The following is an 11,823-nucleotide window of genomic DNA, read 5'->3' as shown; positions in this document are numbered from 1 at the left end:
GTGGGGGGTGGGGTGGGAGGGAGGCGGTGACTGGGTGATAGACCCTGGGGTGGGTGTGTGCTCTGGTAAGCGCTGTGAATTGTGCAAGACTGTTGAATCTCAGATCTGGACCTCTGAAACAAATAATGCAATATATGTTAAGAAAAAAAAAGAAGAAGAAGAAGAAGGTAGCGGGAGGGGAAGAATGAAGCGGGGGAAATCGGAGGGGTAGACGAACCATGAGAGACGATGGACTCTGAAAAACAAACAGGGTTCTAGAGGGGAGGGGGGTGGGAGGATGGGTTAGCCTGGTGGTGGGTACTGAGGAGGGCACGTTCTGCATGGAGCACTGGGTGTTATGCACAAACAATGAATCATGGAACACTTCACCTAAAACTAATGATGTAATGTATGGGGATTAACATAAGAATAAAAAAAAAAATTAAAAAAAAAAAAAAAAGAATTTGGTAATTGAATTGCCATTCAGGTATTAAATTGAAATAGCTTGAGGAATAAAACTTCTATAATTATATTTGAAAATATCATTTAGTGATGGGATCCAGGAAACTGGAAAAAAAAAAAGTGAGTCAAAATAAAAAAAAACTTGTTATAGGGAAACAGAGAGAAAAGGCATGTATTGGGCACTAATTTGAATTAATTAAAAATAAGTAAAGAATTCAAGAAATCAAAAGTAAGTAGTATAACTTCCATAAGTGCTATGTTCTATAAGCAACCAAAATTGGGATGTGAGGGAAGAGAAGGTAGAAGTAAGTTGGAGGATGTTAAAATCTTTTCATCATCATAGGAAATCTGTATTGCATAAATTGAAGCACATATTTAAAATAACATAAACACTATGTCTCAATGTCATGATGGTTTTCTTATTTGCTTTTCTTCAAAGGGATCTAATAGGAACCAGCTAACATTAACATCTTGACATGAGAAAAAATGTATCTAAAAATTGAAGTATAGAATTTGGTATCATTTCATTTTTTTTTGCTTTAAAATTATGTTAAAATTAAATTAAAATGTTCAGTTAGAGTGCTTTGTTTACTTTTGAAAAACAAAAAATAAATTGCAGGATTGTCTGAATTCCAGATGTTTGCTATGGAGTGCTTTTCTAAGATAGAACATATATTTGCTGATGATAATACTACGTGGTATTGAGGCTCATTACACTTTGCTATGATAACAAAACTGATCTCAATAAACTAATTGGTGGGAGCCTTCGTGCTAAGTTAAGGCTTGCATGTTAAAATAATGCATCCATATTGATTTTCTGTTCTCTAGGTCAAGGTTTTTCGGGTGATTACCATGAATATTTTGGACTTCAAGTAGATGAAGATGCCTTGATTTATCTCATGTTGGCAAATCATTTGATTCACACGTTGTATCCAGATTCTATAACAGTAGCTGAGGTAAAGCCATAATGATTTCTCCCCTCTGACCCCCTTTAATATAGAACATTCTGTCACAGCATACAGTATTTTAATGATTAATCTCATGTTGTCAATAATTGCATAAGCGAAATTATGCCGTGACTATAGTGCAGCTATCTTGTATGGGTGGCACATTATTTAGAATGCAGTGTTTTCTTATTAGGAGATAGTGTGCACTAATTACTTGTCATCATTTCATTGTTACAGAAGAAAATGCCAGTGGTTAGAAAGTAAAATATCCTAATCAGTGGACAGGTCCTTCCTCCATGAGACCTTCAACGGAGAAAAGAATTGAATATTAATGTGTGTCTGGTTTATTTATTTATTTATTTTTTCTTTTCTGGTTTAATCATTAGAGATGGCATGGCTCACTGCCTGCAAGCTTCTCTGAAGTCTCTCTTGTTCTGATGCGATTACCTTTCTTGTTTATGTTATTGCTCTTGAATTGCCAAATGTTCACTAGTTATTCATGATTACTGAAGGTTCATGATTAACTGTCCCAAAGCTGCACTGTAATGATATAATTTGGTATATGCATAATTGACAATTCCCCTCTTGGTGATAAATGTGATAAATTAAGAAGTTTGTTAAATGCTTATGCTAATTTAGATTTAGTTCTAAAAATCCCTCTGGTTTTCTGAGTCCTCTTACTAGAAATTATTATTAAAATTGAATTTAGTATGTTAAAACTGTTCTGTACAAAGTGTAGTGGTTGGCATATGAAAATAGCAAGAAGATCGTTAAAAGAGTCAGAGTTCAGTTGTATTTGCACATTGTTGGCATTTAGTTCATGGGAATGAAATGCAGTAGTGACGGTCTCCTTTCTGTGGTATTTATTGTTTGTATAGACTTTTTTCTATCCATCTTTTCTCAAAACCCTGACTTTTCAACTAGATGGAATGATTTCCTTGTTTATCTTTGAATAGAGAACAGTTCCTTTCTTTAGACATTTTGTCTTCTAAATATATTCTAGGAACAGAGCAATGGACCCTAAATTTCTAGAATAAATTCTAACACAGATTTTTTAAAAACACAATTATAATAACATTTTGATAAACCTGTATTATTCTACACTATCTACCTGTCTACATTTGGTCATATCTGATAAATCTTGCTAATACTTGTGCTAATTACTTTATGTGCCGAGTATCTTTTAATGTCAGAGTGTATTTTAAACTTATTTTGTCTTTTATATGAATTTATTTTATCTGTCAAACATCAAAAAACTTTGTCAATTATATTTATGACAATTCAAAGCAGAGACAGTATAAATGAAAAGTTACTACAAACAATTAATGATAGTACAAATCAAAAGTGGGTACTGGAAAAAAAAGAAGCAATTATTTAATACATGAAACTTAAAATTGTTACATTGATCTTTCCGTTCATTTCAAGTAAAATAGTTTCATGATCTAGGGAGCCCTTGTCTGATTATCAGTGTTTCTACCAATGAAACTTTGAGACTTTAGCCTACTTTATATTACTTGGTTTTAGATTTTTTTTAACAAGATGTGTCTTCAATTTATTCTACTTAAATTGAAAACTACTTCAATTTCAGTACATCACTTTTCTGTCTAGTGGGAGTCTCTTCAAAATGTGAAATTGATCCTCATGAACTTTTTTTTAAGAAAGGAACGTGGGGGCGCCTGGGTGGCTCAGTCGGCTAAGCGGCTGCCTTCGGCTCAGGTCATGATCCCAGGGTCCTGGGATCAAGCCCCGCATCGGGTTCCCTGCTCAGCGGGAAGCCTGCTTCTCCCTCTCCCTCTGCCTGCCACTCTGCCTACTTGTGCTGTCTATCTCTCTGTCAAATAAATAAATAAAATCTTTAAAAAAAAAAAAAAAAAAAAAAGAAAGGAACATGGTGTAACAAATAAGTAATGTAATTTATATAAAGTCCTATAGTAGAAATCTAAATTTATTTATGACAGTTACTAAAATTGAAGACTTTTTTTCCCTAGAATGTATCTACCATTTCCCATGGTTCTATTTGCTATATTAATTAAAAGTATTTTTTGATTGAGGTTTTCTCCCCCTTTTGGAATAGTCATAAGATATCCTTAGATATTAAAAAATAAAACTACTTCAACTTTATTTTGAACACATGGTTATTTTTATATGCTATGTTGGTAGGTATCGACTTTTTTACATTTAAAGTATATTTATTTTAGTGGCCTTTATGTTTACTTTTTTTTTCCTTTTAAGATTTTAAAAGGAAAAGGAAAAGGATAGTCATAACTCTTCTCTTCCAAAAGATAGCTACAAATATCTCGTGTGCATTAATGGAGTAGCTTTCTAGGATTCAGATTTAGGAGTCAAGACCAATTGGTGTCCAAATGTTTTTCTTAGCATATTCTATTTCCTATCAAAGTATTCCTAAAACTATCTTTAGAACAAATATAGAATGCGCCTTAAGGTTTCTTGAGAAAATTATCTTGATCTTTAATACCAGCCTATCACCAGTCTTAGGAAAACTTAGTCTCATGAAAACTCTTCTGGGGAAGTTATTTTGTCTATAATTCCAGTGCCTAACACGAGTGCCTCGTATTTAATACATATTCAACCAATGTTTATAAGGAACCAAACTAAATGCCTACTATAATAGTGAAAATATGACATATTATAAGATACAACCTTTTAATTTTTTTTCTGTTAAGCATTCATCCTTTCACTTTTTTGTCCCTTTTTTCAGTTATAAACTATGAAGTACTATGTAGAAATAAGATATTATTGACAAATACTTCATTTTCTAACAGATATATTCCACTCTGCATTATATTTAAATGTATCTCTCTTTCATTAGAAAACAATAAATTATTTTAGAAGTCCAAAGAGGTCATATATTTCTTTTTTTACCAGATTTTCTGTGTGAAGAGTTTGGGGATAGTGTTGCATATGAAGAAGTATTTGAGTTAAGTTTCAGAGAGCTCAGAGTATGTGATAGTCTTTTATAGAAAGTAAGGATAATAATGCAAGGACGAGTTCGGGCAGTGACACGCATAGAAGAGTTTGTGACAAGCACAGGGAAGAGTAAATATTCCAAAGTGAATGATGTATTTAGTACTTGAAATATAATAGTAGAAATTATGGTGGAAAGCTATAGGTCTCTCCGTTGCGTTTTCTGTGTACTTCAGTTAACAATTACAACAACTACATTACATTATCATTTCATGATAATAAGTGTGTATATGTTTAGTTAGGTTCTATTTATAAGGAAGTTATATGAAGGTCAGATATTATGTCTTATTTACCTTTAAATTCCTGACAGCACCTTTATTCATTCACTCACAAAATGGTATTGAGTTCCTGCTTTATGCCAAGTACTCTTATACTACTCTGAATTCTTGGCATATATCAGTGAACAGCAAAACCCACAAAACCCTTGTCCCATGGATCTCACATTCTAACAGAAAGTAAGGAGGCAAATAATCAAATAGGAAATCATATTGTTAATACTTAAAGTATGATTGTTGAATTGAATCTTTAGCTAAAGAAGTTGAGTTTTTGGTTATTGGCTATTGGAAGCTATTGATGGGCAGTGATAGGGCACTGTCTTATAAGATGTTAATTTGGGGGGCACCTGGATGGCTCAGTTGGTTAAGCGCCCAACTCTTGATTTTGGCTCAGGTCATGATCTCGGAGTCATGAGATCAAGCCCTGTGTTGGGCTCCACACTCAGTGGGGAGTCTGCTTTCCCCTCTTTCTCTCTCTCTCTCTTCCCCCCCTTCACTTTCTGTTCCCCCACTTGTGCTCTTGCTCTCTCTCTCTAAAATAAATAAATCTTTAAAAAATATATTAATTTGGCAGCAGTTAGAGTGAAGGGAAACTGGAGATGGGAAATTCCATTTGGAAGCATAGTGGTCTAAGCAAGGAGTAATGAATATTAAATAAGACAGTGGCTATAGAAATGGAACAAGGGAAAAGGATTTATTTGAAAGATGTCGTAGAGTTAGAATTGCTAATATGTGACTCATATTTCACCATAGTTGGTGGTATATTTTGCTACATCTGGATCCTTATACCATCTTTTTTTTCTTATGTGTTTATTTGATTATCAGTAATAATCTAGTGGTGGCATGACAGAGAAGGAAGACACTCTGTTGAAGGTCCTGACATCTGAGTCCTGACTCTACTCTTGAGAAACATCTCTTTAGAGATCCCTTCACCCAAGTGAGCTTCAGTTTCTGTAGCTTCTAGATGAAGAGGAACCACCAGATAACCTTAAGACCCATTTCAAGTGTAGCTGACTATACTGAAAGCCATCTTATTGCTTCATACTTAATGTACTAAGTCTTTTTCTATCTCATCAGAAGTTAGGTCCTCACAAAATACACTCCTTGCCAGTACTGTATGCGAAGAGAATAAGTACAACAGATATATGCCACATGTATTTTTGTGTTTGATGAAAGCAATAGCAAAATGTTCATACATTAGCTCAAAAATAAGTCTAAGAAACTATGTTTTGGCAGTAATCATCTTACTCTTTTGTGTTCTCTATCTTGTGATACTAAGGAAAAGAAAAATAAAATCCCCTCATGAGATTGAAGTTGTCCTGCATTGAAAAGCATTATACAAAATGTTAGTGGGAAATGAGATATGCTGTCTTGGTTGTAACTACTTTTACAATTCCGCTGCCCAAACACTCCAAAAATATATGCTCCCATTTACTGTTTTTATTTATTGGCCCAGAATTTACTGTCAAAAATATAGTAAGAATCTGAGCAATGTGAATTGATAATGCTCATGTATTTTGTTGCAGGATGTATCAGGAATGCCAGCTGTCTGTTCTCCAATTTCCCAGGGAGGGGTTGGCTTTGACTATCGATTAGCCATGGCAATTCCAGATAAATGGATTCAGGTAAGATTTCATGCAATTTTTTTTTCCTGTAAATACTCTGTATTATGTTGGTTTATTTCTTATTTCTTTGATTTATTTCCTAATTTGTGGTAATTAGTTACAAATATTATAATTATTATAACTGAAGTATTAAATTTTCCCACTAGTGTGTTGATTCTTGTGCTTTTTAATAAGGTACTTCACAAACTTCTAAAAGTTCTAGTTTAAAGTATTCATACTTGAGTTATTCAGAAAAAGGGAAAATATTAATATAACTTTAGCTGTGTACATGGTATTTTGCATTATCAGTGCAGTTTTATGAAACTTCAGTGCTCTATATTTAAGACACATTAAACATCATCAAGGCATCCATTTCTGCCTCCAAATCATCAATGTAGAAGTTACTCCTTAATTCCTAGTACTTGCTTCATAGCATGTTTCTTCCTCAATAGATTTGGATTCATCCATTCCTTTACTTAACATTTAGAAATCCTTACCATGTGTCAAGCAGTAGGGACGAATAATTGTACATGACAACTTGCACATAATATGTAATACAATTTTATTAAATTTAATAACATTTAAGTACCTTGGATTATATTTTGTTTTATTTAATATTTGCCTAAAAGACCAATGTTGTTACATAGACTTAGATTTGACATAGAACATTTTTGAGTGGCTATGTCCATAATCATAGGCTGAACAGGTGTAAGAAGTCAGCTATGTCTCGAATAATCGTAGCCTTCTGATGAGCCCTCTGGTACAGACATGAACTGGGGCCATGACATCACAGGGACAGACCCGTAGAACTTTGCATAGAAAAACCATGGAGCCCACTCTGAAGGAAGTGGTTACTGTAATCCTGTCTTAACTTTCTATCCTGTGCCCCCAGGCAATTTGTGCAATGCACAGCTGTGACATTAAATCTTTACCAACGTAATTTCTGCTTCTCCATTTATAATGATTCCTTAGACATTGTCAAGTTAAAAAAGCAAATGTTTTCCAGAGATGATTAGACTCAGAAATCAAAGAAACAAATATGTATTCTAGCTTTAACACCTGGGAAAGTTGCTTTATATCTGTCATTTAAAAAAATGCTGTGGTCTTCAGTTTTCTCACCTTGGTTTAAGGGTCTTTACCCACCATCTTTTAGGATTTCTAATTTTCCACGCAAACTTTTTTTTCCCTCACTAATGCCAAATCTTCCTTTTTTCACCTCCTACTGGAAAGCCTTCACCAGTTTTTGTGCAGATTCAAGAATATTTCAAGGTGTACATCAACCTATAATTATAGCCCACAGTGGGATATTTCCTTCTCTGAACAATGATGACAGTTTTGTGTTGTTTTTTTTTAAGATTTTATTTATTTATTTGACAGAGAGAGACACAGCGAGAGAGAGAACATAAACAGGGGAAGTGGGAGAGGGAGAAGCAGGCTTCCCGCTGAGCAGGCAGCCCGGTGCGGGGCTCGATCCCAGGACCCTGGGATCATGACCTGAGCCGAAGGCAGACGCTTAACGACTGAGCCACCCAGGTGCCCCAATGATGACAGTTTTAAAAGAAAAAATCAATTTAACTTAGGAAACATTTTAGTACCTTGTATGCTCAAGGTACTGTACTAGTCAGTACCTCATTAGAATGGAAAAATATATTGTCCTATGTATAGGATATGACCATCGTGTCTTCTTAGATCTTGAATTCTCTAAAGGCACATGTCATTTTCTATTTTATATAATTATTTTAAAATCTTTGCATCACCGAGGTGGTTAATAAGACAAGAGACAGTTAAAACAATATTTTTTAAAAACTCAGTGATTTCCCCTACTTATGTAATTTGTGCATTTAAAAAGATAATACCATAAACAACTACTGTTTCCCTAAATGTCAGTAAAGCACACAAGGGTATTAATCCAAATGATAGCTGTACTCAGAATGTATGTGATATTCATCGTAATTTACCCATAGGGTCTGAGTTAGATTAGAATGCTACATTTCATTCATGTTTTTATTGTTCAAAAACAAATTATTTACCACTTTCTACTTCTATTAGTTCAAAGTCAGTAGTTTGGAATATCACATTTAATCATACTTAATCACTTACTGAACAAATATTTGCCTATCTAAAATATGGCAAATTTGCAGCATCTCTTTTCATTTTGTTGCTCATTTTTATTACCTACCCACCTTTTTTCACCTTTTTATGTTAAATTGATGTAAGTATTTAATTGAATTCATTCATTACACATTAATTCCACCAAATGTTTATTAAGCACCTTGTATTTTTTTTTTAAAGATTTTTTTATTTATTCATTCAAGACACAGAGATACAGAGAGAGAGAGAACATGAGCTGGGGGAGAAGCAGAGGGAGGGGGAGAAGTAGGCTCCCCTCCGAGCAGGGAGCCCGATGCGGGCCTCGATCCCAGGACCCTGGGATCATGACCTGAGCTGAAGGCAGATGCTTAACCATCTGAGCCACCCAGGCGCCCCAAGCACCTTGTATTTTTATTATATAAAGTTTTTCAATTAAACTTTTTATATGAAGATAATTGTAGATCCCCATGCAGTTGTAAGAACAGTTGTAATACAGTGAGATCTGGTGCACTCTTAACCAGTATTCCAAAGTCTCACAACTAGGATACTGACAACTGATGTAGTTAAGGTATAGAATATTTCCATCACCATAAAGTTCTTTCATGCTGTTCCAATCACTTTTTAACCTGTGGCAACAACTCTGATCTCCATTTCTGTAATTTTTTTTTTTCATTTCAAGAATGTGATATAGGGGCGCCTGGGTGGCTCAGTCGTTAAGCGTCTGCCTTCAGCTCACGTCATGATCCCAGGGTCCTGGGATCAAGCCCTGCATCGGGCTCCCTGCTCAGCGGGAAGCCTGCTTCTCCCGCTCCCACTTCCCCTGCTTGTGTTCCCTCTCTTGCTGTGTCTCTCTCTGTCAAATAAATAAATAAAATCTTAAAAAAAAAAAAGAATGTGATATAAATGAAATCATATAATATGTCACCTTTTGGGATTGCCATTTTTCACTCAGCAGAATTCTCTGGAGATTCATATAGGTTGTTGCATGTATCAGTAGTTTATTCCTTTTTATTGCTGAATGATATTCCAGGGTATGGATATACCACGGTTTGCTTAATCATTTACCCATTATAGACATCAGTATTGTTTCTAGTTTTTGGCTATTACAAATAAAGCTGCTATAAACATGTGTGTGCAGATTTTTTATGGCCATAAATTTTAATTTCTCTAAGATAAATGCACAAAAGTGCAATTACTGGGTCATATAATAGTTGGATATTTGAGTAGTTGGATATTTAATTTTTTAAAAAACTGCCAAACTTGTCCAGAGCAACTGTACCATTTACATTCCCACCAGCAATGTTGGAGAGATCCAGTTTCTGTACATCCTTGCACCTATTTTAATCATTCTAATAGGTGTGTAGTGATATCTAACTCTGGTTTTAATTTGCATTTCCTTAGTGGCTTATGATGATGAACATCTTTTCATGTGTTTGTCTTCTATATATCCTCCTTGATGAAATGTCTATTCATATCTTTTGACCGTTTTCTAATTGGATCATTTGTTTGCTGTGGAGTTTTGAGAGTTCTTTATATAATTTAAATTAAACTCTTATTGGACATGTGGTTGGCAAATGTTTTCTCCCATTCTGTTGCTTATCTTTTTATCCTGTTCATGTGGACTTTGACAGAGCAAAAGTTCTTTGTCTACATTAAATTTGGTGAAGTCCAGTTTATCATTTTTTTCTTATAGAGACCTTTTTTGGTGTCGAGTCTAAGAATTCTTTGACTCTCCTATGTTTTCTTTCAAACATTTTATACTTTTATATTTAAGTCCATGGCCCATTTTGAATTAATTTTTGTGCTATCAATGTTTAAGACTTAGTTCCTTAGTTCAAGTTTGTTTCTTTTCTTTCTTTCTTTCTTTCTTTCTTTCTTTTTTTTTTTTTTTTTTTGCAATTTCTGACTCTTTTAGTGTGATTTGTTGAAAAGTCTATCCTTCCATTGATTTGTGTTTGCACGGTAGTCAAAAATTAAGTGGGCATATTTGTGTAGGTCTATACATTAGTGTGAAATTGTTGCTGTACCTAATTACCACAACAGTGTCTTAAAACAACACAAATTTACTATTATATAGTTCTCATAGTTCTGTAGGTCACAATCTAAAATGGATCTTATTAGACTAAAATTAAGGCATTGGCAAGGCTTCACTTCTTCTGGAGGCTCTAGTTCCCTTGCCTTTTCTAAAGGCTTCTAGTTTTTTAAAAGCCATCTATACTCCTCGGCTCGTGGCCCCTTCCTCCATCTTCAAAGCCAGCAAGGTAGCATCCTCAGATTTCTCTCTTATTCTGACAACTCACTCCCCGTTTTGAGAAAGATCCCTATAATTACATTGGACCCATCCAGGTTATCCAGGATAATCTTTCCCTTTCAATGTATTTGACTTTATCACCTCTAAAGTCCTTTTGCATGTAAGGCAACATGAATATGGCTCTGGGCATTAGGATGTGAACATCAGTGGGTGGTCATTATTATTCTGCCTAACACAGTCTGCTGTGTGGTGTCTAATGATTCACACTGAAATTCTGAGAGATGGCTAAACACATCTGAACTCCTTGGACAAAAGTCAACAAAGGAAGATTCAAGGAGGCCTGAACCCCATTTTTTGTACCAAAATCTGCCTTAGTTTTGCATTAGTTGCTGTGCAACAAATTACCACAAATCTAGTAACTTAAAACATTACTCAGTTGCTATCTCATGATTTCTTCAAAGGACATCCATCATATTCCAAGGTCCCACCTCCACTTTAGGTAAAGGATTGCACAAAGATGTGAATCTGGAGGGGCAGGAATCATGGGGACCATCTTAGAATTCTGCCTCTCAGAGTACAGTTGACACTTTGGACAGAGGAATGAGCCCAGGCAGAAAAAGTGTATCGAGTAGAAGAAAGAGGCTATTTTTAGGAGTAACTTTCAAGAGCACCAGCTTTATAGGATAGGCAGAGAGAGAGACTGCAGGATGCCTAGAGTGGTAGGAAAACAAAACAAAACAATCAGGAGTCTCACACTGTAGACTGAGACGGAAAGTGTCTCATGGGAAGGGATAGAGTCAGCACTCTCAACACATACAGCAAATAGTTGCCTAAGAAAGAGAAAGTATTACCTAAGAGACAGTCATCTGCAATCTTGGCAAGGTCATTTGCATCGAAATAGAGCAGAAGCCAGCTTGGAGACTGAGTGATAACTGAAGTGGAGAAAGAAATGTGTGGTCTGGGGGCGCCTGGGTGGCTCAGTCGTTAAGCATCTGCCTTCGGCTCAGGTCATGATCCCAGGGTCCTGGGATCAAGCCCCATGTGTCGGGCTCCCTGCTCAGTGGGGAGTCTGCTTCTCCCTCTCCCACTCCCCTGCTTGTGTTCTCTCTCTCGCTATGTCTCTCTCTGTCAAATAAATAAAATCTTAAAAAAAAAAAAAGAAATGTGTGGTCTGTTAAGATGGTAATTATTTCATGATAATTAGTCTTTAAACTTTGAAATGACAGGTT

The 11,823-nt window shown here is 35.2% G+C and overlaps 1 protein-coding gene across 1 annotated transcript in view; it reads left to right on the top strand.

Moving 5' to 3' along the window:
- The window catches only part of GBE1 (1,4-alpha-glucan branching enzyme 1), a 279,857-nt gene that overhangs the window by 189,662 nt on the left and 78,372 nt on the right, over positions 1–11,823 (top strand). The window contains exons 9-10 of the mRNA XM_021689411.2: positions 1,270–1,397; positions 6,175–6,273. Coding sequence (XP_021545086.1) covers positions 1,270–1,397; positions 6,175–6,273 — 227 coding nt within the window. The remainder of the gene's footprint in view (positions 1–1,269; positions 1,398–6,174; positions 6,274–11,823) is intronic.

Source organism: Neomonachus schauinslandi, chromosome 1 (genome assembly GCF_002201575.2).
Source record: "Neomonachus schauinslandi chromosome 1, ASM220157v2, whole genome shotgun sequence".
NCBI classification, from domain to species: Eukaryota; Metazoa; Chordata; class Mammalia; order Carnivora; family Phocidae; genus Neomonachus; species Neomonachus schauinslandi.
The sequence above is the reverse complement of the archived record's forward strand: the minus strand, read 5'-3'. Positions and strand labels throughout refer to the sequence as shown.